This window comes from Aspergillus brasiliensis, assembly GCF_001889945.1.
Source record: "Aspergillus brasiliensis CBS 101740 unplaced genomic scaffold ASPBRscaffold_3, whole genome shotgun sequence".
Lineage (NCBI taxonomy): Eukaryota > Fungi > Ascomycota > Eurotiomycetes > Eurotiales > Aspergillaceae > Aspergillus > Aspergillus brasiliensis.
This window is the reverse complement of record NW_027137444.1, coordinates 1,812,959-1,839,337: the sequence shown is the minus strand read 5'-3', so window position 1 is coordinate 1,839,337 and position 26,379 is coordinate 1,812,959. Positions and strand designations below refer to the sequence as shown.

The window sequence follows — 26,379 nt, the reverse complement described above, 5'->3', positions numbered from 1 at the left end:
GTATCCAAATCATATTTCCCAGTGGCTTCCATATAACCATCCGTCCCAAGCCCATACCCAATACACGCCAAACAATATTACAAAAAATTTCGAAAGGTTTAAACAATGATGACCAAGACATAAAGCACAGTTATCCGATAAGGTCATTGACCATATCCTGCAGAACGGGTCGATTACCAAGGACCCTACCACCACTTAACAGCTTGGCACCTCTTTTAGCAGGTTTTTTCAAGCCAGTCGGGGATAGTCGAGTTTGAACAGGACCGAAGGGACTGCGAGTCGTCTTTTTGGATGACACGGGGCTTTTGCTCTTCTTTGGACTAGGTGTAGACCTGTCCGGACAGGGCTGCGATGGGACCATCTCAGATTCGAAAATGTGATCCGTCATGGCATCTCTGGGCAAGTCGTAGACCCACCCTCGCTCTTGGACCAGTTTCACGTATTTTCCTAGGAGCTCGTTTCCATCGCGAAGAGTACTCTTACTTCCGACAACCAGAAGCTTAGTCCGTGCTCTGGTGAATGCGACATTGACGCGTCTCCAGTCACGGAGTAGGTCACCGACGTTCTTGTCAGCGTTGCTCCGCACACAACTTAGAATGATGACTTCCTTGTCTCGGCCCTGGAACTTGTCTGCAGTGTGCATCTCAAGCTCCGGTAGGTAGCGGCTGAGGTTTTGTCTTAGAAGCGAGAGTTGGCTTCGGTAGAGCGTTATGACACCTATGCTGCGCGCCGGAATGCCGCAGGAAATGAATGCTTCAACAAGTCGGCTGCAAATAGTGGCTTCAGTAGGGTTCACAATCCGCGAGCCGTTTGCTACATCCAGCGCAGGGATGGAAAGCGTGTCTGTGTTGACAAGTCGAGTTTTGGCAGACGGTTCGACCAGATCTTTGAGCCAGCAACGACCCTGGTTTGCGCCCAAGCAAAGCTGTCGCTGACTACGTGGTTGAGGGAAGGTGCTGGGATGATGTTGCTTGAGACCGCCAATATTGGGAACATTGAGCGAGCGCATTGCAACATCTGCAGTGCCACATTTTAGACGACCAGAATAGATGAGGGTGTTGGATAGAAGCATGATGTCCTCACACATTCGATACTGGTGTTCCAGATTGACGACCGATTCGGGGTGGGAGTCAGACAGCAATTTGAAGAGACTGACATCCAGGCCGCCTTCTTGAGCCTCCTTGTTCTGCACCAGCGGAGGCAGTTGGTAGTGATCACCAACAAGAATGAACGTTCTAGCCATGCGGATAGGCCCTAGGCATACGGGAAGCGTGATTTGTGAAGCCTCGTCGACTATACAATAGTCGAACATGCGCTGGGTGAAAATGCCATGGCTGACGCCGAGGCAGGTGGTCGCCACCACTTGCGAATCTTCGTACGAGGCTTTCAGCTCTTCCATTGTGTTTTTAGGCACCGCTGCCAAGTCAGCAAATTGCTGAACATCAGGATGTATTTTTGCAGGAGCCCCAATGCGCAAGATACGGAAGTTGTCATCCTTGATTTTCAAGAGGATGTTATCAACCGCTGTGTGGGTGTATGAGGTCAGAAGGACGCTCTTGCCTTGTGCCACTAAGGCACGAATGATATGAGCAATGGTGGTTGTCTTGCCAGTGCCAGGCATCCCAAGAACCAACGCATAATCTTCAGCACTCATGACCTTATCGATGGCTTGTCTCTGGTCGACGTTCAAGGCTGCCTTGTCTGATTCAGACAGAGTATATGCAGATGCAGTGGTCTTGAAAGCGGGTGCCTCCCGTTTAACAATCAATCTTCTCAGCTGTCTAGCTTGGAATAGATCTCGTTCCATCATGGAAACGAGGTTCGTTCGGACAATTGCCATGCCGTTACTGAATTCGTCCTTGTCCAAACGGTAGACTGGCTCTTCTTCCGACTCGGCCGGTGACGGGGAGGCACCGTCTTCAAGTATTTCCATTATACCCTTGAATGACTGGTTACGTTCGGCGTCAAACCCCCTGGCTCTCGTTCTGGCGTTGTGTAATCGTCTGTCTACCGCGACGGTGATGTGTCTTCGGCTGACTTGCACAACGTATCCGTTTGCAAGAGCAAAGTGGCCCTTCTCGTCGGAAACCACGATCGGCTCTCCAAGTGTGAGTTGCGATTCGGTAAACGAAAATGATGGGTGGGCTTGTTTTTTAATGAAGGTATAGCGAAAGCGATTGATTTTTGGTCCATCTTTGTCCTCGTAAGAGGTATTAGGATCGATCACGACATTGCCAAAGCATCGGCCCAGAGCCTCACGCTCAGTGCTAAGCATGGTCCACAGCTCGCGCTTGAACCGAATCATGTTTTTTTCCTCTTTGGTCAACAAATCGTCCCATTTTTGAAAGAAGTCGCGATCATCAGAAGTCAAGTGGTCCATGGCGTTAACGAAGTCATCACCAAGACCGCTAGTTTCACCATCACCATCATCTGCAAGCTTGTGATAGATAAAACAAGGCGTCTTTGAGTAACATTTGTTGCAGAATGAGGACTTTTTGGCCATTGGCGGCAGTTGCGTTCTCTGACGCATGTATCCGACTATGCGATTCCGCTGCTGGATCATTTGCAGGAGCTCATGCCGGATGCCACGAATTCGGAATATTTTCGTTGTTTCAAGGTAATATAACAATCCGAACGTACATTGAACATCTACAGAGCCGCGTCAGTACTTATCGATGGAAGGACTAGACATTGATATGAGGCTTTCTTACCGTAGCGATCAGAAAGCAGCAGAGTATACAGGGCCGTCTGTGCCCTGTGAGCCTGATTTGTATCCCTATTGCCTGTTTTAAGTTCAAGTGGTATGACCAGGTTTTTATCGCTTTCTCCGTCATGACAAGAGACTTGCACAGTAGCATCAACATTGCCTTTAAGTCCGTACATCGGAGACCAGATATGCTCCTCAACTTCGAGAAGCTTGTTGATACTCAATTTCAACTTGGAGCTGCCGCGGTCCTCAACCAGTGATTCCGCCTGGTCATTGAATCAGTTAGTATCGCTATCGCGAATGGAAGCTAATTCAACTTACACTTGGCTTTGCCCTGAGGAATCGCTCCGCCCAAGCCTGCACGCCCGGTATCCGACTCATCATATATTCAACAGCTTCCGGAATACTCATGCGAATCAAGTATAGATCCTCAATGCGCTTCACAGTCACGCCTTCAATCAAAGTCCTTAGTGAGTTCGTATCCCATCTATTGAGCTTGATTGCTTCTTGAAACACCTCATGGAATATGTTTCCAAAAACTTGCGCTTTTCCCAGATCGGACGTGTATTTGATACGATCCTGCAGGACGGCGCGGCGCTGACAACTAATCGAGTCTGCCACAACAGTTGCAGAGACCAGGTGGTCAGGATGGAGTATAACCATGTTCCTAGAATCATCTACGATGCAATGTCCTGTGGCATCGAACTCCCCAATTAAGTGGATATATGATTCCTTGACGCATGGGCACTCGCACCAGGACTCTCGAAGGATGACGACTTTCTTTTCCTTCGATCTCTCATCTTGTACAGAAAGCACCTTTTTGTTGGTGTCAGTGGCAATGTAAACCTGCTAGGTTCTGTGATGACAGACCTGTTCTGGCTGGATGCGCCCTTTGATGGTCGGATACGCAGACTCAGCAATATCAACAATAAGGTAGCGCTTTATGGCTTGTCGGCTCCTATCGTTCTATATATGGGGCTTAGTAAGTATGTGACATTTCAACCCACTAAGAATGACAAACATCGTTCGATCCATCTGCGCCTGAATGCGCCATGGATTGTGCGATAGCCTCTATATCCAAGCCATCATCATCAAATTCATCACCAAAAGACGTACTTGGTCCTCCTTTTTTCTCAAAGGACGCTTCAGAAGTCGCACCAAGATAGTTTCCAGATTGAAATTCGGAAATCGGTTGCTTGGGAGCTGCTGGCCCTGTGGAAACGGGCTTTGCCATATCTGTGCTCTGAGACTTTTCGCATTGAGCGAGAAGATCCTCCATACTGTCCGAAAGTCCATCAAAGTCATCGTCAAATTCATCAGCATCAAGGGTATCAACATTATTAGTCGCTTTGTCCACATCAGTTTTCATGTTCACCGCATTAGTCTCTGTCAATTTCTCGGTTGAAGCCCGGGCGTCTGTCGAAACCTGGTTGTTCACAGGTTTAGCACTCAGACTCTTTCCTTGCAGGTGAGAGGAACCTGCATCCACAAAAGGGTCCATTGAAGCTTCTGCAAGATCGAAGAAGTCCTGGTCAAATTCATCGTCCCCGTAATCTGATGAGGACTCTTCCAACGGTTTCCTGTCTTCAGGGGCAGCATGAATGACTCTGGGCTCGTGCACTTGACCGGCTTTCTTCGAAGTTTGTGCTTGGCCCTTTATATCCTCGGCTGGAGATTTTGGCCTACTATGCCGGCCTTGGCTGCGTGCTGGGATTGGAGACGAGTCTGTTGTGTCTGGTAACGGCCCAGGCGCCTTCTTCAAAGTCTTCTCCATTTCCTTCACGAGAGAACTGATATTTGGGCCCTGGTAGTTTCCCGAGTCGACAACATTACTCCTTGTTCTTGAAAATATGCTTCGTCCCGTACCAAAGTTTTCCTTGTCTATCCTTCTTCGCTTGGCTTTCGAACTTGGCCATTCTGCCATACAGCTATTTGAACGTCTAAGACCTGAAGAGTCTCGACCGGTGCGAACTGACCCTGGCGTTTGCGGTGAAGAAGAGAGAAGATTTGTGAAGCGTGGGCGAAGTAGCTCACCATTGCCATTTGCAAGGGTTTTGCTCACATAGCTGTTCCACAGATCGGCGGCGAGGTCATGCTGCGGAGTCTTCATGGGAGTCTGGGAATTCTGCAAGTCAAGCGATCCTTTGCGCCTGCTTTTCGAAGTCCCTGCTAGGGGAGAACTAGTCGGGGACGAGCTGTGGCGGCGCTTCTTTCCCTGTGCTGCAGGCGTCTGGGATAATCTATCAGGATTCGAACTGGCGGGCACATGTTGCCAGACAACGTAATCCTCTGGCGTAAATTCCGGCATAGGAGCATGGATGAAGGCATCCTCTGCATTGTTTATAAGGTCCGCCAGAGGGATTCTATTTCCTGGTGTGTGGGGGCATTCTTGCGGTGCCTTTGGCTCGGCTGGCTCCGTCGGTTGGTTTTGGTTATCTGCACTCGAATTCTCAGGTTCCATTACTCCATTAATCCAAGATGTCTGGTTCTCCTTGTTCGCGTAGTCCGGTGCTAAGCTAGTCTTCTGAGGGGTCTTGTCAGGCGTTGGTCCATTTTGATTTTTATACCGGAAAGCGTTCAATTTCGACCGTGACTGTGAAGATACTCTGTATGAACCGTTGCCTGTGTTCATCGTGCTTTATACTTGACGTTCTTCGGGAATTGGAGGGCAATGGGGCATCTCGAGAAGAAAGGCCTGGGCGGTTAGTAAGACTATATCAAGTGGATCCTCGATGAATCGATTAAATTTCCGGGATAAGTACCTTTAATAAATAGACTTACATCAGAGTTCCTTGCCAGGTAAGTCATGAGTGACAGGTTCTGGACAGAGTGCTAATGCAAACCAGAGTTGGCTCGATGCACGCAATAGCAATGGCAATGGCAATGGCAATGCCGATGCGCGATGCGATAAGCCAATCTAATTGGTCTCGAACGCGTCGCGCGTCGAGTTCTTCTGCCTCAGGCATAAAGATCTTAATGCCTGTGACATCAGGCCGAAAGGCGGCAAGGAGAATTGCCTGGTTGGGCCTAGCGGCAGAATCCCAGCAGTCATCGGCCTTTTGCGGCTTCTGAACATCAACCGCTTGACCGTCACATCACCCCTCCACCTGCCGCTCCTGCCGCTCCAACGAAAGCAGTGATATTTGAAATCACTCAATTGGGTCGACTATTGTCGTCGCTGGTCGAACGGATTCCTAACTTTGGCATACCAACCCAGCGGTCATTGCCTCGCTATACCCGACAGGGATTCCTCACCCGCCACCGCCTGTCCCTTATCATCCACGTTGAAAACTAGGGATTTCTGAATTGCAACAGACCCTCCGCACATTCACAATGTCCGCTCGTCCGTTGTCGCATTGCCTTCGCGCTCGCTGTGTCCCTCGCCGGGCTCAGAACATCCAGGGCTTCTCGACCCGCAGCAACCTCCGCGGTGACCACTATGACCCTCCCACCGGCTACCTGTTTGGCCTCAAGCCCGGTCAGAAGTACGTGAAGGAGGGTTGGGAGAACATGTGGTACTATGGATTCATCGGCAGTCTTCTCGTTGCCGGTGTCGCATATGTCTTCAAGCCAGACACTTCGTATGTTCAGTCCCTCTCCCTCGTGTGACAGCTGAAGTGGATTGCCTTAAGATCTCTCTGCACGTCACGAGAATGCCTTTTTCCCGATTCAGCAAATTCGAAGAGTAGATACTGACGTTACCGCAGGATACAAACATGGGCATTGGAAGAGGCTCGCCGGCGGCTGGAGGCCGAAGGCATCCTTGAGGACCCTGACAAGGTCCAGCGCAAGTAAGGTGCTTTGGTCCGGAAATATCTTGTACTTTGTACATAGAGCGGTCGGGCGTTGAAGACAATCTTCGCTCGAGTGGTGTCAATAGGCACATTACGTCCGACCCTAGACAGGGCTTTTCTATTTCATTTCACTGTTCGCCTCCAATTTTCTGCGTGTATCTGTCATCCTATATCCTGGATTCTTTTCATTGACATGCTTGCAATGTTTCAAAAAGGGAAAAATAGATGTGTGTACCTTATACATGGGTTGTATGATGTGTATCTTGGTTTCCGGCTTCGTTAACATTTTTCAACAACCTATGTTTTGGTGTTATACGACAGGGAGACGGTAATGATAGTACGTATGGCGTAATATTTACAAATATCGTATGTGCTGAGTCGAATCCCATAGCTACCTATACTTCCGGGTATATATCCGTTCTTCTGAGTAGCGGCATCTCTCTTCTGACCTTAACAAGCAGATCTAGATCAATGTCCGCAACCGCGATCTGCGGCTCCTGGTATTCTTCGCCAAGCTTGGCAATAACTTCTCCCCACGGGTTGACGATCATGGAATGTCCGTAGCTTCTCCTCTTTTCATTGTGAGGCCCAGCCTGAGCTGCGGCAATCACATAGGACTGTGTTTCAATAGCTCTGGCGCGTAAGAGGGTCTCCCAGTGTGCCGTTCCGGTAGGAACCGTGAAAGCTGATGGATATGTGATGATCTCGGCGTTCTGTCGCTTAAGAGCCAGACTAATCTCAGGAAAGCGCAGCTGTGTAAAGCTAAATGTAAGCAGGGCACCTGGCATATTTAGTTTTGCCGCTCCCTACTTACATCAAAGCAAATGGACAAGCCGACTCGCCCAACGGGCGTCTCGAAAGGTGGCAGTATCTCCATCCCCTTCTCGACACTCCTTCATCTGAAGTCAGCCGAGTTTGAATACGTCACATCTATACCATGTACTCACGCGCTTTCTTTCAGCACTGGTCCACCCTTGATATCCACATCGAATAGGTGGACCTTCTGATAGCGTTGTGTGATAATACCCTTTTCATTGATCCAAACGAGGGTATTCTTGATCCTCCCATTCGAGGCCGGTTCATGTATCCCTACATTGATGTGCAAATTGGACAGTTGTGCTTCTTTCTGGAGACCCAGGACGAACTCGCTGTCTTGTACAGAGCGTGCGAGTGAAATGGTTTCCGCAGGCGATGAAGCGATATAGTCCGAAGCCTCGGGAAGGAATAATGCCTGTTAGGTTGTTAGATTGCTACCAATACTGATGGACATTAAGGATCAATGACTCGAAAGCAGTATACAAGAACTTACTTTAGCACCAGCTGCGGCTGCTTTGCGCACCAGCGTCTGGCATTGCGCCAAATTGGCCGCTAGACTCGCAGTCGAGCATAGTTGCCCCACGGCCTGTAATGGAAATATATCATATCAGCGAGATTGAACTTTGTAAGCATATAAAAATATCATCTACTGAGGAATTAAGCGCTTACTGCGAGAACCATATCTATGAGCTACCGGTCAGTTAGCTTCTGTGAACAAAGAGTAGAAAGTCTATGGGGGACCCAGAGGTTGATGACGGAACATGGCATGCTTATCACGAGAGATCCATGGCGATGTCCGTCGGCACTCGGCAGACTTTCCCGATCCGGACCAATGTCTCGAGCCTGCTTTAGCACGCGGATCCAGATCTGAGCAAACGTCACGGAGTGCATCAACGGCCTGAAAAACCGACTTGGGCCACAAAATACAACGACCTGCCAGGAGTGTGGTCGCTATACAGACAATATGAAGAGTTTACGGCGAGACTTCTCGTCGAACCCGCAGGCAGCAAATGTCACCAGCAAAGTCTTCGTGAGATCCACGAAAAGCGGAAAAGTTCAAAAGATCGTTCGCGAACTTTACCTCAGACAAGACATTCCTTGCTCGTCCAAGCTTTGCTCTACATGCGCATCTACTGCGCCAGCAGACGCCAATGGAAACAGTAAGACTACTGGAGTAAGATTTTAGCGTTGTTAAATGGCTAATGCGATACAGTCACGCCTTTCGTGCTCTCGGAGCATCCCGCGGGCACCAGCGCCTTCCCCCGCGGCCACTACCTTGTCCCTGATACGAATGCGTTGCTGAATGGCATGGATCTTTTCGAACATACCGGGGCCTTCTACGATGTTATTATCCTCCAAACCGTTCTCGAAGAACTGAAGAATCAGTCCCTGCCCCTCTACAATCGCCTGCTCTCTCTGATCAAGACCGACGAAAAGCGCTTTTACCTTTTCTTCAACGAGTTCCGACTGGAGACCCATGTCCGGAGAGGACCTGATGAATCGATAAATGACAGAAATGACCGGGCTGTGCGGACAGTGGCAAAGTGGTATGCAGAACATCTCAAGACCACTGTGAAGAAGGGGAAGAAGAACGACATCCCGGCTATCGTTGTCATCACAGACGACAAGGAAAACCTGCGCAAGGCAAAGGAAGAGGATGTGACGGCATTGTCACTGTCGGACTATGTGTCCGGCCTAGAGGACTCGGACAGGCTGCTTGATATGATCAACGAGTCGCGAGAGGCAAGAGAAGCGAAGGGCGCACGCGGCGAGCTCTTCTACCCCGAATACTACTCGATGTCTAAGCTTATGACAGGCATCAGAGCCGGAACTCTGCATCAGGGAGTTTTCAATGTATCGCCATATAACTACTTGGAGGGTTCTGTTAATGTTCCGGCATTTGACAAGCCCTTGCTCATTCTGGGTCGTGATAACAGTAACAGAGCCATCTCTGGGGATGTTGTTGTCATTGAGGTACTTCCCAAGGACCAATGGAAGTCGCCATCCACCAAGATCGTCGATGAAGAGGCGGTGACGAAGAACGACAACCCTGATGCCGATGATACCGAGGCAGTGGTGTCGGAGAGGGAACGGAAGGCCTTGCAGGAAGAGGTCAGGAAGGCCCATGGAAAGAGCTCAGAGGGAAAGCCGCAACCGACAGCCAAGGTGGTTGGAGTCATGAAACGCAACTGGCGTCAATATGTCGGACATGTCGATGCCGGTTCTGCAGGTGCTCAGGCTAGCAGCGGTCGCCGCCAGCAGACCGTCTTCGTCCTCCCTATGGACAAGCGTGTACCTAAGATCCGAGTCCGTACCAGACAAGCTGGTGATCTGATGGGTCAACGTATTCTTGTCACCATCGACGCCTGGGATCGTGATTCCAGATACCCCACCGGCCATTTCATTCGCTCACTAGGAGAACTCGAGACTAAGGGTGCGGAGACAGAGGCTCTGCTCCTTGAGTATGACGTTCAGTACAAGCCATTCCCGAAGGCTGTACTCGACTGTCTTCCTGCCGAAGGCCACGACTGGAGGGTACCGGCTAGCAAGGATGATATTGGCTGGAAGGGACGGAGGGATCTTAGAGATCTCCTTATCTGCAGTATCGACCCGCCAGGCTGTCAAGATATCGATGACGCACTTCATGCACGGCCATTGCCGAACGGCAACTTCGAAGTCGGTGTTCACATCGCAGATGTGTCACACTTCGTCAAGCCAAACAATGCCATGGACCTGGAGGCTAGTGTCCGTGGAACGACAGTCTACCTCGTCGATAAACGTATCGATATGCTGCCCCATCTTCTTGGTACAGACCTCTGTTCCCTCAAGCCCTACGTTGAGCGCTATGCCTTCTCCGTCTTGTGGGAAATGACACCCAACGCAGAAGTGGTTTCTGCAGACTTCACCAAATCCGTCATTCGCTCTCGCGAAGCCTTCAGTTACGAAAAGGCCCAGAAGCGCATTGATGATCCTACGCAGAAAGACGAACTTACCGAAAGCATGCGCACTTTGCTCCGCTTCTCTAAAATTCTCCGGCAGAAGCGCATGGATGCAGGTGCTCTAAATCTCGCCTCGCCAGAAGTCCGGATCGAAACCGATAACGACGAAGTTGGTGACCCCCTCACTGACGTGAAGACGAAAGCCATGCTGGAGACCAACAGTCTCGTTGAGGAATTCATGCTTCACGCCAATATCACAGTTGCCTCCAAGATCTACAGCACCTTCTCTCAGACCGCCATGCTCCGACGCCACGCCACCCCTCCCCCGCAAAACTTCGAAGAGCTCATCAACCAACTCACCAAGAAGCGTGACATGAGACTGGACGTATCCAGTTCTCGTGCGCTCGCCGACTCTCTTGATCGCTGCGTTGACGAGAAGAACCCCTTCTTCAACACCCTGGTCCGCATTCTCGCCACCCGTTGCATGACATCCGCAGAGTACTTTTGTGCAGGGGCCCACGCAGAGTCTGAATTCCGTCACTACGGTCTAGCCTCACCCATCTACACACACTTCACCTCCCCCATCAGACGTTACGCAGATCTCTTGGTCCACCGACAACTCGCGTCAGCAATTGGGTATGAGGGCGAAGATGGCCGCGCCGTCGTAGAGGGAGTGATGACCCGTAACAGACTCGAAGATATCTGCCGGAACATTAACTACCGTCATCGCAATGCCCAGTTCGCCGGCCGCGCCAGCATCGAATACTACGTTGGACAGGCGCTCAAGGCTCGCGGAGAGAAGATGGCAGCCGACGGCGTTGACGGCGGCATCGAAGAGGAGGGCTACGTCATGCGTGTCTTCGAAAATGGTGTCGTTGTATTCGTTCCGCGGTTCGGTATCGAGGGCGTGGTTCGCTTGGAGGATTTCGTCCTCCCGGAGGACGCTGCTCTTCGCACCGTCGACGAGCGACGAGAGTTGGTGACGCGCCGACAGAGCGACTTCGACAACGAAGAATACACTCTCCGAGTATCCAACAAAGGAAAGTCCGAATCGGAACCGAGCATGTCTGTAGAACTGTTCCAGAAGGTCAACGTCAATGTCAGCTCCGTCAAGGAAGAAGGTGGTCGCGGCGCAGGAAAGAGGAGGGTTAGAATTCTGATTCTGGGAAGCGATGCCTAGAATGGAGAGAAAAAGTTACTAAAATAATGACATGACTTATCTTTCTGGTTTGCAGATCTACCCAAGACTAGAGGGCGTCTATAGGTGCTTTATGTAGGATCATTGTATGTATGTATGTCTTTATGTACTTCTATGCTTAACCAATACAAGTTTAGTCTAGAATGGCAAACTAAACGGCCATCTTATACTCTACTCTAGACTCTAGGAGTGCTCCGTTCCTCTTCATTTTATCTCATTAGACTCTCCTCAAAGCCACCATCCGACGCAACAAATGGATCGGCGACCAAAGTCCACTCTCCTTCACTCCTGTTGTGGGTATCCCAGCCGAAGGATCATATTCTTCTCCCTTCTGAGCAGATTCCTCCCTATCCTTCTTCTCTATACTACCCGGAACCATCACACCAGGAGGTGTCCCCTCCTTCTTCTCAGACCGCACAAGCTCCCCTATCTTCCATCCTCGCACGAGCCACAAACACGCCGCACCACCAATATACATGAACCCCGTAAAGATCTGCACTCTCAAATACACCGAATCCGTGGAACCATTATCCCTCAACACAAGCGCAATAGCCTCCGACACCGTCGTGGGAGGTACCAAAACCAACCACGTAATGCTCAAACCACTAGGTAGGTCCCGCAGACCGATAATCTCCGCCAGCACAGGGGTGACAGTCGCCCAGTAGGTTCCTGCGACAGTGCCGACGAGAACAGCGAAAAAGCAGACCACGCCCATACTGCGAGCGAAGATCCAAATCACCAGACAGAACAAGCCACAGAGGAATGTGAGGAACGTGGCGATGTTGATCCGGCCTAGCTTATCACTGAACATGCCGACGATGGGTCGTCCGAGTCCTTGGCCGAGGTTGAGGAGGGCGCTGACGATGCTACCCTGGTGGGAGGAGAGACCGACAGAGAGGGCGAAATTGGCGACGCTGAAAAGCACGGCGACGTAGCCTAGCATGCTCAGAATGCCCCATCCTAGAAAGAGAAGGAATTCGGGACGCTTGAGTAATGGGAGGGAGAAGGCGTGGTAGCGGCTTCCGACGTCTTTGTTTCGGTCTCTGAGTAGATTGGCGCATACTATGTTGACGGCGAAGGCAATGATTCCTAGGATTCGGAAAGCCCAGCTGAGCCCGAGTCGGGGGATCATGGCGCCAACGGCTAGGGAGTAGATGAGTCCACCTATGCCGGAGCCAGCTGCATTGATGCCCATTGCTAGGCTGCGACGGCGGTGGAACCATTGAGGGATTATGCCTACGCTTCCGACGAAAAGGAAGCCCATTCCCCAGCCGAAGCAGACGCCTTGGCTAAGGAAGATGTGCCATAGCTCGGTAGCGAACGATGAGCCGATCAGGGAGAGGGTTTCGAAGAAGACCCCGAGATTTAGAACTAGGCGGGTTCCGCAGATGTGGATGAGATATGTGGCTAGAGGAGCTACTAGGAGGGCGCAGGATATGCTCAAGCCGCCAGTGAAGGCATAGGCCAGGGCAGAACCGTTGGCAAAGACATTATGCGAGAGGTAGTAGGAGAGAAAGACGCCGTAGCTCTAGATTTCAGGAGAAAATCATGTCCGTTAGTCCCTATAGCAGAGAAAAGGTCTAGAATAACCAACACTATTGATTCCCCACGTGTGCGCATTGATCCAGAAGACGCAAGCGACACACACCCAACCGTAGCCACCATCTGGAACGACATCTTGTTCATACTTGGTCTCCGCATCTTTGGGAGCCGAGACCTGTTGTTGTTGCTGCTCCTCTACTTGCGACAGGGGATCTAGATTTGGACTCTCATCATAACCTCGCGAATGGATGATGTCGATTGGCGTATTATCTGCCATTTCAAGACACTAAGATTAAGATAGGTCAAGAGAATATAGCACGCTGCTCTAGACCACAGCTGTTAACTTCCAGGTACAACATCGAGGACGCTATCGAACATTCACATGAAGCCTCCAAGAGTCGCCAAGAAAGTCAAGTGGCAGAGCAAAACAGAAAGTTGAGCGGGGGTAGAGATTGAAGAACCGCATGGCGCCGGTTTTATGGCAAGGGTTCAGGAAAATCGAAGGCTTGAAAGGCGCCAATGTGTCATAGATAGCAAGATCCTCGGCCATACGAACCAGTCATTGAGCCTTGGTCATATGCAGTTCGGTGATTAGTCCGAGAAACTCAGTCTGTGACAGGTTTGTTGATTGGGTTTGAATCCATCCAGGCTTGAGAAAGATAGCGCCCATGGGTCCAGCTAGTGCAACCGTTGTGCCGATTGACCCGGTGCGGAGTCTGGGGAGCACGAGGCGGTCCACTCAAGGTTGTAAAATGTTTTGAACAGCAAGTTTATTTGCTGTAGTTAGTCAAATCTGTTGGCGATAGATCAACTTTGTATGTTTGATACTATTGAGTCCTGATTTTCAGAATGGGTCCTCCTTGGACATTCATACATGTGCATGCGCCTGACTCGCGCTAGTAGCGAGATGTGGAAAAGTGCGATCTAAGGACTGTATATTCCCATATGTTATTCTTGTAACACTTTCTTTTATTATTCATGACAGAATAATCCCTCATGCAACATTAGCAACTCCCATCAGCTTCCCAGAAGGCACAGCTGCTTACGATTCCATCACTTGGGATTCCATTCGAGTCATGGGCGCCTGATGCCTGTTGGACTTGGAACAACTCCTACGCTGGCCATATCTATGACTATTTTAGAAGCATCGTTTGACTGTGGGGGCTGCTGAGACGCCCATTATTCCAGGCCCTTTCGCCATCCTCGGAGGCTGGTATGTTGAAAGGCTGTTACTTCCGTCGGTACTGAGTCAGAGGGGTTTGCTAGATCGATGCTACCGTGCACCAGGATGTGCAGTCTCTTTATGACTGTATAATCGATCCTAGAGAAGGGAGGAGTAACATGCAGAGTGAAAAGAGTTGGTACTACCAAGACAGGTTACACAGACGCATACTGCGAGGCATAACCCGATCTGAAGGACTCAACGAATTAGCCAATGTGTCTTTGATTAGAAGGTTGCATAGATGACCTACAACCCTGTCACGTCATAATTCCCACCCCATACAGACGGGTATATAAACCACTCACCACAAGATAAAGCAGACATGAGGAATGAATGCATACAGTGCTCGGCAGTTGGGTAGGTACTCTTATCGGACTTGAGCCAATTATCCGATGGGACTACCCAAAAGGGAATAGATTGCTGGAAGGGATGAGTCAGCTCGGCCCCGCGTTGCCTTGAGAACCGGAACCTGATGTTTGCACTGTTTGGTTGGGTGCTTTGTTGTCCCTCGGCGGGTTGATGGCCATAGCTTCTGTCCGTCTTCCATCTGTAGGCCACCCCTGCCTGTCACTCAGTACTAATTTCCATGAGATCATGGAAACTAATCCTTATTAACTACTCACTAAATACTGTCTCCGATGCGCGCTAACTCGCTAACCCTGTAAGAAACTCGCTTTATCGCCCTCAAGCAAGGAAAGCGGATCTAGTTGGGCAGATCCGATCTCTCTAGTTGATTCCATACCTGGCCCACTGCCCAGCCACCCATTTGAATCTCATTGGCCCTGTTCGATTATATTAGACACTTACTTCATAGCTCTGCGACTGAGAGCCAACTCATCATCCTACCCCTTCCTGAGATTCCCCCCTTGGTATGACCTTTCAGGATCAACTTCCATGGCCAGTATGATGCATAGGCCTCAATTTCAGAAGGCCAGGGACGGCCAGCGCAAAGTCTCGCCGCCCGGTCCATCTTACATGTCGAACGATCAGATCGGTACGTGTTTACGCTGCTGCGGTATTAAGTCAAAGCATTGTTTGCGTTTCCTGGGGATGTTGGCCGAGTGACCGGCTGTGGGTTGACATGGCAATATTAATTAATTCCTGGCGTCACAGCGACCTATCTGAAAGATCTGCGGACGAATCGTCCTGTCCGTCCCGGCGGATCTAGGCCGCTTCCTTCGAGATCAACTGGATCGTCCTCTGACACTCGGGAGGATCTCCCTCCACGAGCGGCATCTGCAATGTCGTCCTATGGACATTCGCATATGCGTTCGAGCACACCAGCAGCAGCTGAGGCCGAGCATCCTCGGGCCACCAGCTCACTTTCTAACCATAGACCAACTTCATCCCGGGGCGTCTTGGGCAGCCCCATCGGACGACCCTTGGTTCAGGAACCAAGAACAGTCCCCATACGGCAGCATATCTCACCTACTCGAACCTTCAGTCGCGCTGTTCCTGCCTCCCCCAGCGCCGCTTATCGTGAAAGCCCGCAACGGCGTATAGAGAAAGAAGAGGCGAAGTCTTTACGAGATGCCTTACAGCAGATGGACCTGGAGGAGGACATCGAGCTCCATGCAGCTGCACAAGATGAAGCTACCGAGCTAGTGTGGATGCATCAGAACCCCGGTGTTCCCTATAAGAACCCATATGCACCATATCACAATCCTGACTTGGATACGCTCCAGAAAAGTCCAGATAGGAGTAGTCAGTATTCGCGTGGCGAGAGGCTGGGCTCTCCTACTCCACGGCGGGGCAGTCGCCGTCTTGCCTACCAGGGATCGACTATAAGCTACAACGGTACTGGCAGTATCCAGGAGTCGGACGAAAGGGTCGCACATGATGAGCAGGAAGCTTCCAGGGAAAGGGATATTCCAAGCCCTAAGAAGAATGGGACTCTACGGAAGAACCTCAAGGTCAACTTTGCGTTGCCGCGGGACGAAGTATCAACCCAGCATACTAGCAGCAGCTATGGGCTGGGCTTGGCGAATGTCAGTAGAGATTCATCCAAAGGTATCTTTAGGAATCCGAACGACCAGATATACGAAGAACCTCAACTTTCTCCTCAGAGGGATGAGGGCACTCGACCGGACTTCTCAAGGTCGGACTCTTCGGCTTTGAAAAATAAGCCACGCAACGCTCTACCTCGCGGCTCACGTCCCCTACCTAGTCGGTTCAGTAGCCTTCCTTTTGTGGACAAGCTGGCTCGCTTCGAACTTCATAAGAACCCCCCAAGCCAGTCACGGAACCCAGAGTATAGAATGAACGACCCGCTTCCACAACCTCCAACGACAGGCTCTGAGGTTGAGGAGCAAGATGCTCCTATGAAGAACGGACTAGAAATTCGCAGCGATGACATCCGAGCAGCTACCAGCAAGAAATTGAGGGATCGGAGCACTCGCCTACCTATGCCAACCGCTGTGAGTGATCGTGCTGGTCGGCCGATCGTGAGTTTTGATCCGACTTGGAAGCCAACTGAGGCACAAAGTCCGCGCAGCCGGGACGGCTTCAAGGGAAGGGATACAACGCCGGACGTGCCTTCTCCTGAGCCTGCCGCTCCGACTATTGAGGTATCCGAGGCGCCCTCAATTCCGGTTATTAACTTGCCAGATGACAAAGAGCCCACTATCTCCGAGATGGCAGGACCGTCCCAGAGCACAACGGCCGGCGCGAAGACATCATCGAGCCCGCCGAAAAACAACGAACCTCCCAGGCGATCCCCGAGGAAACCCACAGCAGGGTTGCAGAGTCGGTGGTTATCCACCTATAGCCGCTCTGGTGTTCCCACCGCAACATGTGAGGCATGTTCACTCCCAATCGCAGGGAAGATAGTGACCGCTGCGGGATCACGATTCCATCCCGAGTGCTTCGTGTGCCACCATTGCCAGACTGCACTGGAGTGTGTTGCATTCTATGAGGAACCTGAAGTGAACCGCCAAGAGCGTCTTGCGCAAGCTCACAGTGACGATGAAGAGGCTCGTGCGTTGAGATTCTACTGCCACCTCGACTTCCATGAGCTATTTAGTCCAAGGTGCAAGAGCTGCAAGACCCCGATAGAAGGAGAAGTTGTCGTGGCTTGTGGAGCTGAGTGGCACGTCGGGCACTTCTTTTGTGCCGAGTGTGGTGATGTACGGCCTTCCCCTCCAGTTTTCAATCGATGACTGCTAACATCCCCTCTAGCCTTTCAACGCAGATACGCCATTTGTAGAAAAGGATGGCTTTGCATGGTGCTTGCAGTGTCACTCTCGTCGCACAGCTCCTCGGTGCCTTGGATGCAAGAAGCCTGTGCTTGAGGATGTTGTGATAAGTGCGGTCGGAGGGCAGTGGCACGATCAATGCTTTGTCTGCCACGAGTGCGGGGATGGATTCGGTCCCGACGGTCGTTACTTCGTCCGAGAAGGGGAACCGAGAAGGACAGCCAAGGGACGCATCATCGGCGGGCCGGTCCAATTGGCTGTTTGTGAAAGGTGTGAAGGCATTCGCTTGAAGGCGTCGCCATGAGGTGGGTATCTGTCGGATGCTGGATATCCGGGGTCTGAGGCTCCAACAACCGATGGCCGACGCCATTGACATGATCTTTATGGCCATCTGCTTAGTGTTGAGCGCAGTGCGCTTGATAAGATGCATCATCCGAGGTTATACCGCCTTTATTATGTCTTTTCATATACGTCTCGCAGTTTGTTTCTCATTTTCTTTTATTTTGCTACGACATGTGTATTGCATAGCATCCAGCGGGAGTCTATGATAGCGTATACTTAGGTGGATTATGATAGCAAATGATTTAAAGCACACACTCTTGCTTGGTCCAGATATAGTGAATTACACCTAAATGCAGCGGCATCTGGCTGCTGCATGGAGACCGTCGGTGCATCTCGCTAGCTGCAACTAACTAGAAGGACCCCTGGCTGAACGCTCCAAGTCAATCAGGCTGCATGCACACTTTCAGAGCCGGCTCAAGGCTATTCCGGAAAAGGAAAGGAGACTCTTGTCATCTCGGCTCGAGGCATCGATCCGTCTCGCGGCAACTTCCCTGCAAGGGGGTGATTCCTTTAAACTAGCCTTCACTATTCCCTAGATGGGTAATAGGCAGCTTAACTTTGGCAAAGTATCGCCTGTCATGCGAGTGCCTCGAGTCGAGGCACCTGTATCCAGTTCGGCAAGACGGAGAAGCGTGGATGTCAACCCCAGCTTTGCGGGGGCTCCCGAGCTTTTGCGGGGATCGCGCCTCCATTGCCGTCATCGCATCAAAGCCGGATGTACGAGCATCGATCGATTGGCAGCACTCTTGCGCGGGGATCAGGAGATACAGCTGCTGCGACACCCTTCGGATGACGTCTGATCCATGTCGAACGACGGCAGCTAGGAGCACCATATCATTTCCTTATTTGCAATGCCGGCATAGGCATCGTGCCCTGAGCGGGCAGCATAAATATCCTACGAGGCGTCAATTGTCTGGCGATTGATATGGAGGCAGGCCTGTCAGGACTGAATACTCTCGACTCTCCATTCAGCGCTCAATGACACTTTGTCTCTATCGGTCTCTTCAATCATTATTCAGACCAGCATCCAATGGCAAAAGATCCAGATTACAAGCTCAAGTGTGACGCCTCTCTTTCGGAGGAGATAGAGAATGTGATTACTTCACCTTACACTCCCGAGGAAGAGAAGGCACTCGTACGGAAGGTGGACTTGACTTTGCTTCCAACAATATGGATCATGTATCTGCTCTCCTACATGGATCGAACCAAGTATGCCTTGCTCCCCAGATTCTACTATACATTTCTACAAATACCTAACTGGTATTACCCCATTAGTATCGGAAACGCGAAGATCTCGGGTATGCAGGCGGATCTGGATCTGACTTCGGGCCAATATTCCATTGCCTTAGTTGTCTTCTTCATCGGATATGTCGTCTTCGAAGTTCCTAGCAAGTACGTTCTGCTCCAATAACTCGGGGTTGTTGCACATTAGTGCTAACTGTTTCTGAATTCTATAGTTTGATACTGAGTCACACACGCCCTTCGCTGTTCTTAACTGGAATCATGGTTATATGGGGAGCACTAACCTGTGTGATGGGCGTGATAAAGGACTACAAGCACCTTGTGGTGTTACGCGCGCTGATTGGTGAGACATCTTACTGATTCGTCTGTGATGTTAGTATGTTTCTGACTTCAATAGGCTGCGTGGAAGCAGGCTTCGCACCGGGTGTTCTCCTTGTCCTTTCGTCTTGGTACAAACGGACAGAACAATCGAAGCGATTCGGTGTCTACATATCTGCTGCAATCCTTTCTGGCGCGTTTGGATCTCTGCTAGCAGCAGGTATCATCCAAGGCTTAGAAGGAGTGCATGGTATAAGGGGGTGGAGATGGCTCTTCATCGTTGAGGGATCTGCAACTGTAGGGGTCGCAATCATATGTGCCTTCATTTTACCCGACTTTCCAGCTACCTCCAGGCGCCTATCCGAGAGAGAGCGATATGTGGCTGTCACACGGCTAGCGACAGACAATGTCACATCTTTGACCGAAGACAGCCCGGAGTTGTCACACTGGCACGCTGTTGTCGAGTCGGCTAAGGATTGGCGGACCTGGGGATTTGTGATCGGGTATATGGTATGGTAACCTGCTGGTCCTTCGCATAAGACCACAACACTAACTTCAAGTAGGTAATCGTCGGCTCTAGCACACTTTCATACTTCTACCCTACACTCGTGGAAGGCCTCTTCGGAAATTCATCCACTGAAAGGGTAAACTTCTTGACCGTGCCGATCTACGCAGTCGCATTTGTCTGCACCGCAATCACCGCCTACTTCAGCGACAAGATCCCCCAATGGCGAGGTCTTGTCATTGCCGGCTGGCTGAGTGCGTCGCTAGCTTGTTCTATCGCCGTCTGTGTTGTATACAATTATACTGCACGATATGTTCTTCTCGTTCTTATGGCAGCTGGGTTATGGGCAACCAACGGAGGCACACTTGCGTATGCATCTTCTGCATTCGCGAACATGCACCCGCAAGTACGAGGCGTCAGCCTTGCGCTGGTAAATGCATTGGGAAATCTGGCCCAAATCTATGGCTCGGTATGAATGACCCTGGGACATTGTTATTGACACTCCTGTAACTAACCGGCAACAGTACTTGTTCCCTTCCTCCGACGGTCCGAAGTATATCATGGGGTTCTCGGTGATATCCGCGATGCTTGCTCTCGGAGTGATTGTCTTTCTTCTGATACACGTCTGGTTTCGTCGGCGCGCTGCAGCACTTGGCCATGTGTGACGATCCATGCTGGACATGGAAGAGTTTCTATTTTCAAAGCACAGAGGGGAGATGAACTACTAACGACGTGATGAAGATGAGGTTATGGTTGTTCGCTTGTATCAATACATTTTCGAGTATCTACTTTCTATGACTAGCGTTCGAGAGTTCTTTGGAGTGGCTTTATTAATCTTTCGCACTTTGTCCTTCTCCGTAATCATTCCCAGCAATTGGCGTCCGATATTACACCTCTACGACGTGCCTTCCCAGCATCGCAACATGTATCGATACGACCGAGTCAGAAAACCATATTAGTACATTTTATAAGAAAACAATCATCCGAACCATGCATATCATAATTGACTTTTGTCTATCTCAAAACAAGACATTGACGCCAGAAATGTATACAAATGAAACCAAGAATCTAGAAAAGAGATCAAGCCCACTCGGGATCCGCCTTCCTCCTAAACACAGCAACATACTTATTTCCCTTATTCCTCGTCACCTTCTTTCCTTCCTCCGTCGCCTCCTTCATAACCTTAACACACTCATCCTTCTCCAACTCCTCCTCAGACACCCGTTCAAACAACTCCTTTACCGTCGGTCCCTCATTCTCCGCCTCCTCAACAGCACTCTCATCCCGGAAATGTCTCAAAATCCAATGATGATACTCCTCCACATCCGTAATCGTGTACAACAGACCGCCGGGGCGGAGCGCATACGCATACTCCGCGTTCAAAGTCTCCGAGATAATGCGCGCCTTGTGCTTCCTCGCCTTGAAGTGCGGGTCCGGGAAACAGATGAAAATCTTCGACAGCTGATGCTTGTTGAAGAAGTTGGGGAAGAACTTCATCGTGTTGCTGCGGATCGCAGAAATGTTCTGGTATCCTCCGGGGACGAGAGCCGCGCTGGCGTTCGGGTCAGGAGGAGCTGGGGCATCGGAGGGAGTATCAGCGGCAGCGGCAGCGGGGGTAGTAGGGGCAGGGGTGGAGATCGAAGAGGGCGGCTGCGACTGTGATTGTTGTGTCTTCTGTTGCTGTTGCTGTTGTTGGACGCGGAGCGCTTGGATACGGGTGTTCAGGTATTCGAGAACGGCGATACGGATTTCCATTCCTAGAACCATGTTTCTGTTAGTTCATTCACATCCACCACTAACTGAGAGAGAAAGTAGGCAATGTGAGGAATACATACCAACCATCAATGTCTCCGGCAACAACCCCGCCAGACCAACGAGCAAGCCACCAAATCCACATCCAATGTCCACAACCTCCACATCCTTAAGCAACTTTCTCGTTCCGATCAGGTTCGTCTGCGTGGCATCGGGGTTCACAAAAGCAGGGAAATGCGACGCCCAGTCCATGTGCGCCGGGCTGAGGGGACTATACAGTGGAAAGAAAAAAAGTTTAGCCCGATATCTTCATTCCATGCCACGAGCCGATTAAGTCCGATCCCATGGCACAAAAAGATAACAATAGCAACATACTAGTTCAACTGATGATCCGAGAACGGATTCGCATGCGCCCGCTGACGATAGAACTTCTTCTTAGGGAGCTTAACCTGGCCCACGGGGGCGGACTCATCCGGTTGCGCAACGACCGCTTCGGCGGCTTGTTTGCGATACTCGGCGCGCTTTTGGCGCTTAGCAGGAGGTTGAGACATTATGTTTCTGAAGATTAATTGAGGGGTCTAATATGATGTAAAGTGGGAGAAACTTGAGAGAGCCTGCTAAGAAGGTGGGGGGTGCGGTGCGGTGCGGTGCTGCGGAGGTTGCGGAAATTTCTAAGGCGGAGAAGTCAATTAGTTCGTTCCATTTTAAGGTTGTTGTTGGCTGGATCAGTATCTAGTCTGACGTCCTTATCGATCACGGCTACCACCACCACCACTACCACTACGATCACCCTCGTCATTGCAATTAATCAACCATACCTTTCTTCGGAGCCCATTCCACAACAGCGCAATATACCCTGGATCAAGATTTCAACCACTCACAGACACAAACACACTCTCTAACCACCAAAATGACAACTGCAACAACATCAACAACAACCCCACCCTTCCAATTCCCCCTCACCTACTCCTTCCCAGCATTCTTCACCCCCCAACCCAACAGCACGACGCGCACCTCCCAACTCCAAAAATGGTCTTCTCTGATCCAATCCTGGTGCCGGCATCACCGCGTCTACCGACTATCGTTGATCGAAGCCATCGAGTCCCCACTATTCCACAACACGACGCTCCGGAAGCGCATATCGATGAGCGATGCGCGGGATATTCTAGACTGGATGGCGAAAAGTGAAGAGGAAGGCGGTGGTGGGAAGAGAGCGGAGTGGATTGATGGTGGGAGCAAGAGCGTCGCATGGATCTGGTGGAAGAGGCCCGAGGAGTGGGCGGCGTTGATTGCGGATTGGGTATGTAATTTTCTCTCGTTCAGATCATCGTATGAAGTGTTGAAAGGGAGTTAATTGCTGGTGGGCTTGGGATTGAGGGGAGATGATTGCTAACTGTGCTGATCTGTTGGATAGGTGGAAAATACGGGCCAGAAGAATGTGGTGCTTACGGTTTATGAGTTGTTGGAAGGGGAGGCTACGATGTCGCAGGGTAGGTTTTAACTTGCTTTGCTTCTTGGTTGTGTGATGCTGGTTTGCTATGGTGGCTAACGGTCTGTTTGGAGTAGAATGGCATGGGATGGATCCGGATGTGATGCACAAGTCCCTCAATGTTCTCGTGAAACGGGGCAAGGCGCAGGTCTTCGGTAGCGAGGGCCAGGAGGGTGTGAAGTTCTTCTAAGGGTCAGGTAGGTAGACTGGCCTGTTTTGGAGCATGTGGTCGATTCTCGTCGGTTCGTTCAAAGAGAATGTCCATTGGCAACGCTGAGGATACGGCAACTATCTTCATCATAAAGTAAGGGATATACAAAACCAGATAATGTCCCCGAAAGAGCTACACGAGCTTCCCGCTGTTCATGACAAGCAAATATGTTCCAACACAGCACACTCCTAACACCATGCTGAAGAGCCAGCTACTGCTCCATCTTGTCCGCCATCTCCTCGTCCAGCTCATACGCATCGGCTGCGCGGAGTGTTTGGGACATGGCGATATCAAGAAGCCAATCCACCCTGACTATCCGTGGTGTTTTGCCTCTGTTCAGGACCATCTGGCGGAATCGCGGCCACAGCTTGGTGTGGTCTGCAGAAGTGCTGCTCAACAGATATACCTCTTTTCGGCTGCGATCGTCGTCTCCGGAGCTCTCGTCTTCACTCTCCTCGCGCTGTGACCGATATGAAACGCGACCACGGAAGAGCGAGCATTCTCCTCCATTAGCATCCACAATGGACTTGAACGCGTCGAATCCACCACGAATGGTTTCGACGCAGTGTATTTGATACCCTCGCAGGAGCTTGTTCTTGTTCTTCTTGGCGTTCATCTTTGCTTCCTCTAGAGAGAATCCATATTTCTTCTGCGAAACGTCATCTTTCAGAGGGAAATTTGCGGGATCTAGAAGCTCGTCTTTTTCGAGGCATTGCGTGATGAAATCGATACTCATAATAGCCGGGCCGTATGCAAGCGCGTTGACGAACTTAGGAGTCCGCAGGATAGAGGGGGCAGCAAGATGGGAGCATCTTCGGGCGTCTTGGACAACCAAGATGCCAAGTTCACGGAGCTGGCGCTGCTCGCAGTCAGAGGTATTCTCGATTATAGACATATACAAAGAGTCGAACAAACCTTATCCGAATCTTCTTTCTTCGGGTTTCCAACCCATTTTTGATACCCTGTAATTAGAAGATGCATTGCCACAGAGGGCTTGCCCTTCTTCTGCCTCTTTGCTTCCGTGGAGTCCTCTTCATCGCTGTTGTCCTCCGCTTCCATAGATCGCCGCTTCTTGCCATTATTGAGTATGACTCGATCCTCGTCCGTCTTTCGTCGACCGCCATAGATCACTCCACCAACGCGTTTCTTCTCTTTTTCGTACAAGGCAATATCAGGTGCAATTTCATGCAGTCGAGCGGTAGCGGCTTCCTTTGATTTCCGGCTGCTTGTGGTAGACGGCGTATCGTTTTCCTTGCCTTCAGATGTAAGCCGAGCACGCGCCGGTGTTTGTAACTTTTGATTATCAGTGGTAGATGCCTTGCGCGATTTGCCGACAGCACGCGGTGTTGCGGTTTGCGGCTGCGGCGGCACTTCGCTCTCGGATTCCGTCACTTTCGCCGACGGCGGTTGCATGAGATCCGATGGCTTTGCAGCGATAGTATTTCGTTCCTTTGTCTGCATTGCCCGTCGGGGACTTTCCTGCTCTCGTGATAAGCCTTCACTCTGGAAGAATATACTTTCGAGAACCGCTCTGTCGAGCCTGGTCTGACCGACAACTTCGCCTAGATTCGTCCTTTTAGGAAAATGGGTGTAGCGCGGATCAGAAACGGGTTGCAACTTCCATTTTGCGTAACTCTCCTCTAACCACAGGTGATTGATGACCTGCAATCCCCATTCCTTCGCAGCGGCGCATTTCTCACTATTGCCATGGGCAGTTACGAGATGGGTATTCTCTTGCTTTAGTGTCTTTGTGCATTCTGCACCTGTTGCGGTGATCAGATTCTCCAAGTACGCTCTGGCTTCTCCAACATAGTTGGACAGACTGATCTTGAATCCCTTGAAGCCTGGGATTCCGGACCGCGAGACAGGATAATGCAGTAATCGCCGTAGAGGGGATGTCCAGGTGTTGTAGGTCATTAAGTGGTAGAGCCACGATAGGTTTCCGACGTCCTTGTTCAGCCTCGATGCCATGCGGTATGCGAACCCTTCTCTATAGCGACAGATCAGAATATCCGCCTTCGAAACATCCGTCGTAATGGAGCCGCCGCCATTCTTGATGATTTCCTCGATGGACCCGAGAAGACGAGGCCCGATACCGAGGTCCGTGGAGAGCATGACATTCTTGTCTTGAAATACGGTGAGCGCCGGTTGCGCGTCTGGCGATTTGACAGACGAGGGAAGGTTTGCTGGATTCGTCGTGGATGCGCCGATGATGTCACGGTTTTCTGAGGAACGGATGGGTGCATCTGGCGCTGCACGGAGAATTTCGGGGTCGGGAAGGGTATATGGACGCTCGTCGATTCTTCGGCCAAGTTTTAGACAGTCGTCGAACCTGTTAATCGGGTCATCTTTAGGCTGGCCCACTCCTTTCGCTTGGGGGGGTAACAATCTGTCTTACCAGTGCGGAAGCACTATCTTGATATTCAACTTCTTTGCGGCGATTAATCGTGCCTTATCAGACTCCGCAGTCAAGTCAACCAAATGCGTGACCTGCTGGGAGACCTTGGGGCTGTATATTCCGCCTTTCGCCAGGACACCGCCGATGATAGCCTCTTTATCGCCTCCCGGGATATCACCGCATGTGATCACCACGTCGTTCAAGAAGAGCCTCGGGTCGGGGCTGTATTGGCGCGGATTTGCTAGCTTTCTCTTTGATAGGCACGCATGCACCCAGTGGGGTTTGACTACTGGTATCAGGGCATCGCTGGCCGCGTCGAAGGCAGGAAAGTCAATTGTGCAGGAGATGAGGTGGGTGAAATCGGAGAGGGGAGGGAAGGTGGCTGGCGGCTCATAGATCACAGTTTCACCGCCATGTTCTTCGAATGTAGATGCAAGCTGTTGTTATCGATATCTCGTTAATTTAGACCAGGTAAACTCTGAAGGTGTCAGCTGTAGGTTCTGTCATACCTGATGTGCCGTATCGGCACTGAGATCTTTGGAGCAGATGATACAGACTTTGCACTGGCTGAAGAGTTGAAGCTCTCCTCCCTGCTCAGCCATTGTGAGGGATTTGCCTGTCAGCACGGGGGTGTTTTCAGTGTGTGGTGCGCTCCGATTGTATTTGCTAGCAATGGGTGAAAGACTCGTCTGACTTGAGAAAACAGTCGT

General features: G+C 50.8%; 10 protein-coding genes across 10 annotated transcripts; 5 read left to right on the top strand and 5 right to left on the bottom strand.

The window, feature by feature from the left end:
- Positions 1-3,556: 3,556 nt before the first annotated feature.
- ASPBRDRAFT_120519 (bifunctional ATP-dependent DNA helicase/ssDNA endodeoxyribonuclease DNA2) lies at positions 3,557-5,339 on the bottom strand (the record flags this gene model as incomplete). Its single annotated transcript, XM_067617352.1, has 2 exons — positions 3,557-3,673; positions 3,729-5,339. 2 exons carry the CDS (start codon positions 5,337-5,339, stop codon positions 3,557-3,559), a joined length of 1,728 nt encoding a protein of 575 aa, XP_067482009.1.
- Positions 5,340-6,040: 701 nt separating this feature from the next.
- ASPBRDRAFT_193454 (uncharacterized protein) lies at positions 6,041-6,502 on the top strand (the record flags this gene model as incomplete). The annotated part of the gene is made up of 2 exons (XM_067620622.1): positions 6,041-6,288; positions 6,415-6,502. 2 exons carry the CDS (start codon positions 6,041-6,043, stop codon positions 6,500-6,502), a joined length of 336 nt encoding a protein of 111 aa, XP_067482008.1.
- A 394-nt stretch (positions 6,503-6,896) lies between these two features.
- Positions 6,897-7,998, bottom strand: ASPBRDRAFT_52771 (carbon-nitrogen hydrolase family protein; the record flags this gene model as incomplete). Its single annotated transcript, XM_067626944.1, has 5 exons — positions 6,897-7,253; positions 7,316-7,394; positions 7,449-7,732; positions 7,811-7,903; positions 7,987-7,998. The coding sequence occupies 5 exons, from the start codon at positions 7,996-7,998 to the stop codon at positions 6,897-6,899; spliced, it is 825 nt and encodes a 274-aa protein (XP_067482007.1).
- Positions 7,999-8,281: 283 nt separating this feature from the next.
- ASPBRDRAFT_119504 (exosome catalytic subunit DIS3) lies at positions 8,282-11,436 on the top strand (the record flags this gene model as incomplete). Its single annotated transcript, XM_067617262.1, has 2 exons — positions 8,282-8,477; positions 8,531-11,436. 2 exons carry the CDS (start codon positions 8,282-8,284, stop codon positions 11,434-11,436), a joined length of 3,102 nt encoding a protein of 1,033 aa, XP_067482006.1.
- Positions 11,437-11,671: 235 nt separating this feature from the next.
- Positions 11,672-13,273, bottom strand: ASPBRDRAFT_120497 (MCT family MFS transporter; the record flags this gene model as incomplete). The annotated part of the gene is made up of 2 exons (XM_067617350.1): positions 11,672-12,982; positions 13,049-13,273. 2 exons carry the CDS (start codon positions 13,271-13,273, stop codon positions 11,672-11,674), a joined length of 1,536 nt encoding a protein of 511 aa, XP_067482005.1.
- Positions 13,274-15,459: 2,186 nt separating this feature from the next.
- Positions 15,460-17,716, top strand: ASPBRDRAFT_119264 (LIM domain protein; the record flags this gene model as incomplete). The annotated part of the gene is made up of 2 exons (XM_067617239.1): positions 15,460-17,343; positions 17,396-17,716. 2 exons carry the CDS (start codon positions 15,460-15,462, stop codon positions 17,714-17,716), a joined length of 2,205 nt encoding a protein of 734 aa, XP_067482004.1.
- A 1,068-nt stretch (positions 17,717-18,784) lies between these two features.
- Positions 18,785-20,484, top strand: ASPBRDRAFT_193449 (uncharacterized protein; the record flags this gene model as incomplete). Its single annotated transcript, XM_067620621.1, has 6 exons — positions 18,785-18,963; positions 19,030-19,146; positions 19,212-19,339; positions 19,394-19,824; positions 19,878-20,288; positions 20,344-20,484. 6 exons carry the CDS (start codon positions 18,785-18,787, stop codon positions 20,482-20,484), a joined length of 1,407 nt encoding a protein of 468 aa, XP_067482003.1.
- Positions 20,485-20,899: 415 nt separating this feature from the next.
- trm8 (tRNA (guanine46-N7)-methyltransferase) lies at positions 20,900-22,122 on the bottom strand (the record flags this gene model as incomplete). Its single annotated transcript, XM_067617297.1, has 5 exons — positions 20,900-21,052; positions 21,092-21,371; positions 21,477-21,576; positions 21,655-21,842; positions 21,947-22,122. The coding sequence occupies 5 exons, from the start codon at positions 22,120-22,122 to the stop codon at positions 20,900-20,902; spliced, it is 897 nt and encodes a 298-aa protein (XP_067482002.1).
- Positions 22,123-22,311: 189 nt separating this feature from the next.
- ASPBRDRAFT_461724 (ESCRT-II subunit protein VPS25) lies at positions 22,312-23,338 on the top strand. Its single transcript, XM_067625573.1, has 3 exons — positions 22,312-22,871; positions 22,986-23,061; positions 23,138-23,338. Exons 1-3 carry the CDS (start codon positions 22,482-22,484, stop codon positions 23,248-23,250), a joined length of 579 nt encoding a protein of 192 aa, XP_067482001.1. The 5' UTR covers positions 22,312-22,481; the 3' UTR covers positions 23,251-23,338.
- A 144-nt stretch (positions 23,339-23,482) lies between these two features.
- ASPBRDRAFT_120349 (uncharacterized protein) lies at positions 23,483-26,271 on the bottom strand (the record flags this gene model as incomplete). The annotated part of the gene is made up of 4 exons (XM_067617341.1): positions 23,483-24,130; positions 24,187-25,603; positions 25,670-26,106; positions 26,179-26,271. 4 exons carry the CDS (start codon positions 26,269-26,271, stop codon positions 23,483-23,485), a joined length of 2,595 nt encoding a protein of 864 aa, XP_067482000.1.
- Positions 26,272-26,379: the final 108 nt, after the last annotated feature.

Bases quoted from the DNA above. Each gene is read 5' to 3' on its own strand.
- ASPBRDRAFT_461724 (XM_067625573.1), top strand. From the start codon at position 22,482: ATGACAACTGCAACAACATCAACAACAACCCCACCCTTCCAATTCCCC. The intron at 22,872-22,985 runs GTATGTAATTTT...TCTGTTGGATAG, and splicing joins CGGCGTTGATTGCGGATTGG to GTGGAAAATACGGGCCAGAA. The intron at 23,062-23,137 runs GTAGGTTTTAAC...TGTTTGGAGTAG, and splicing joins GGAGGCTACGATGTCGCAGG to AATGGCATGGGATGGATCCG.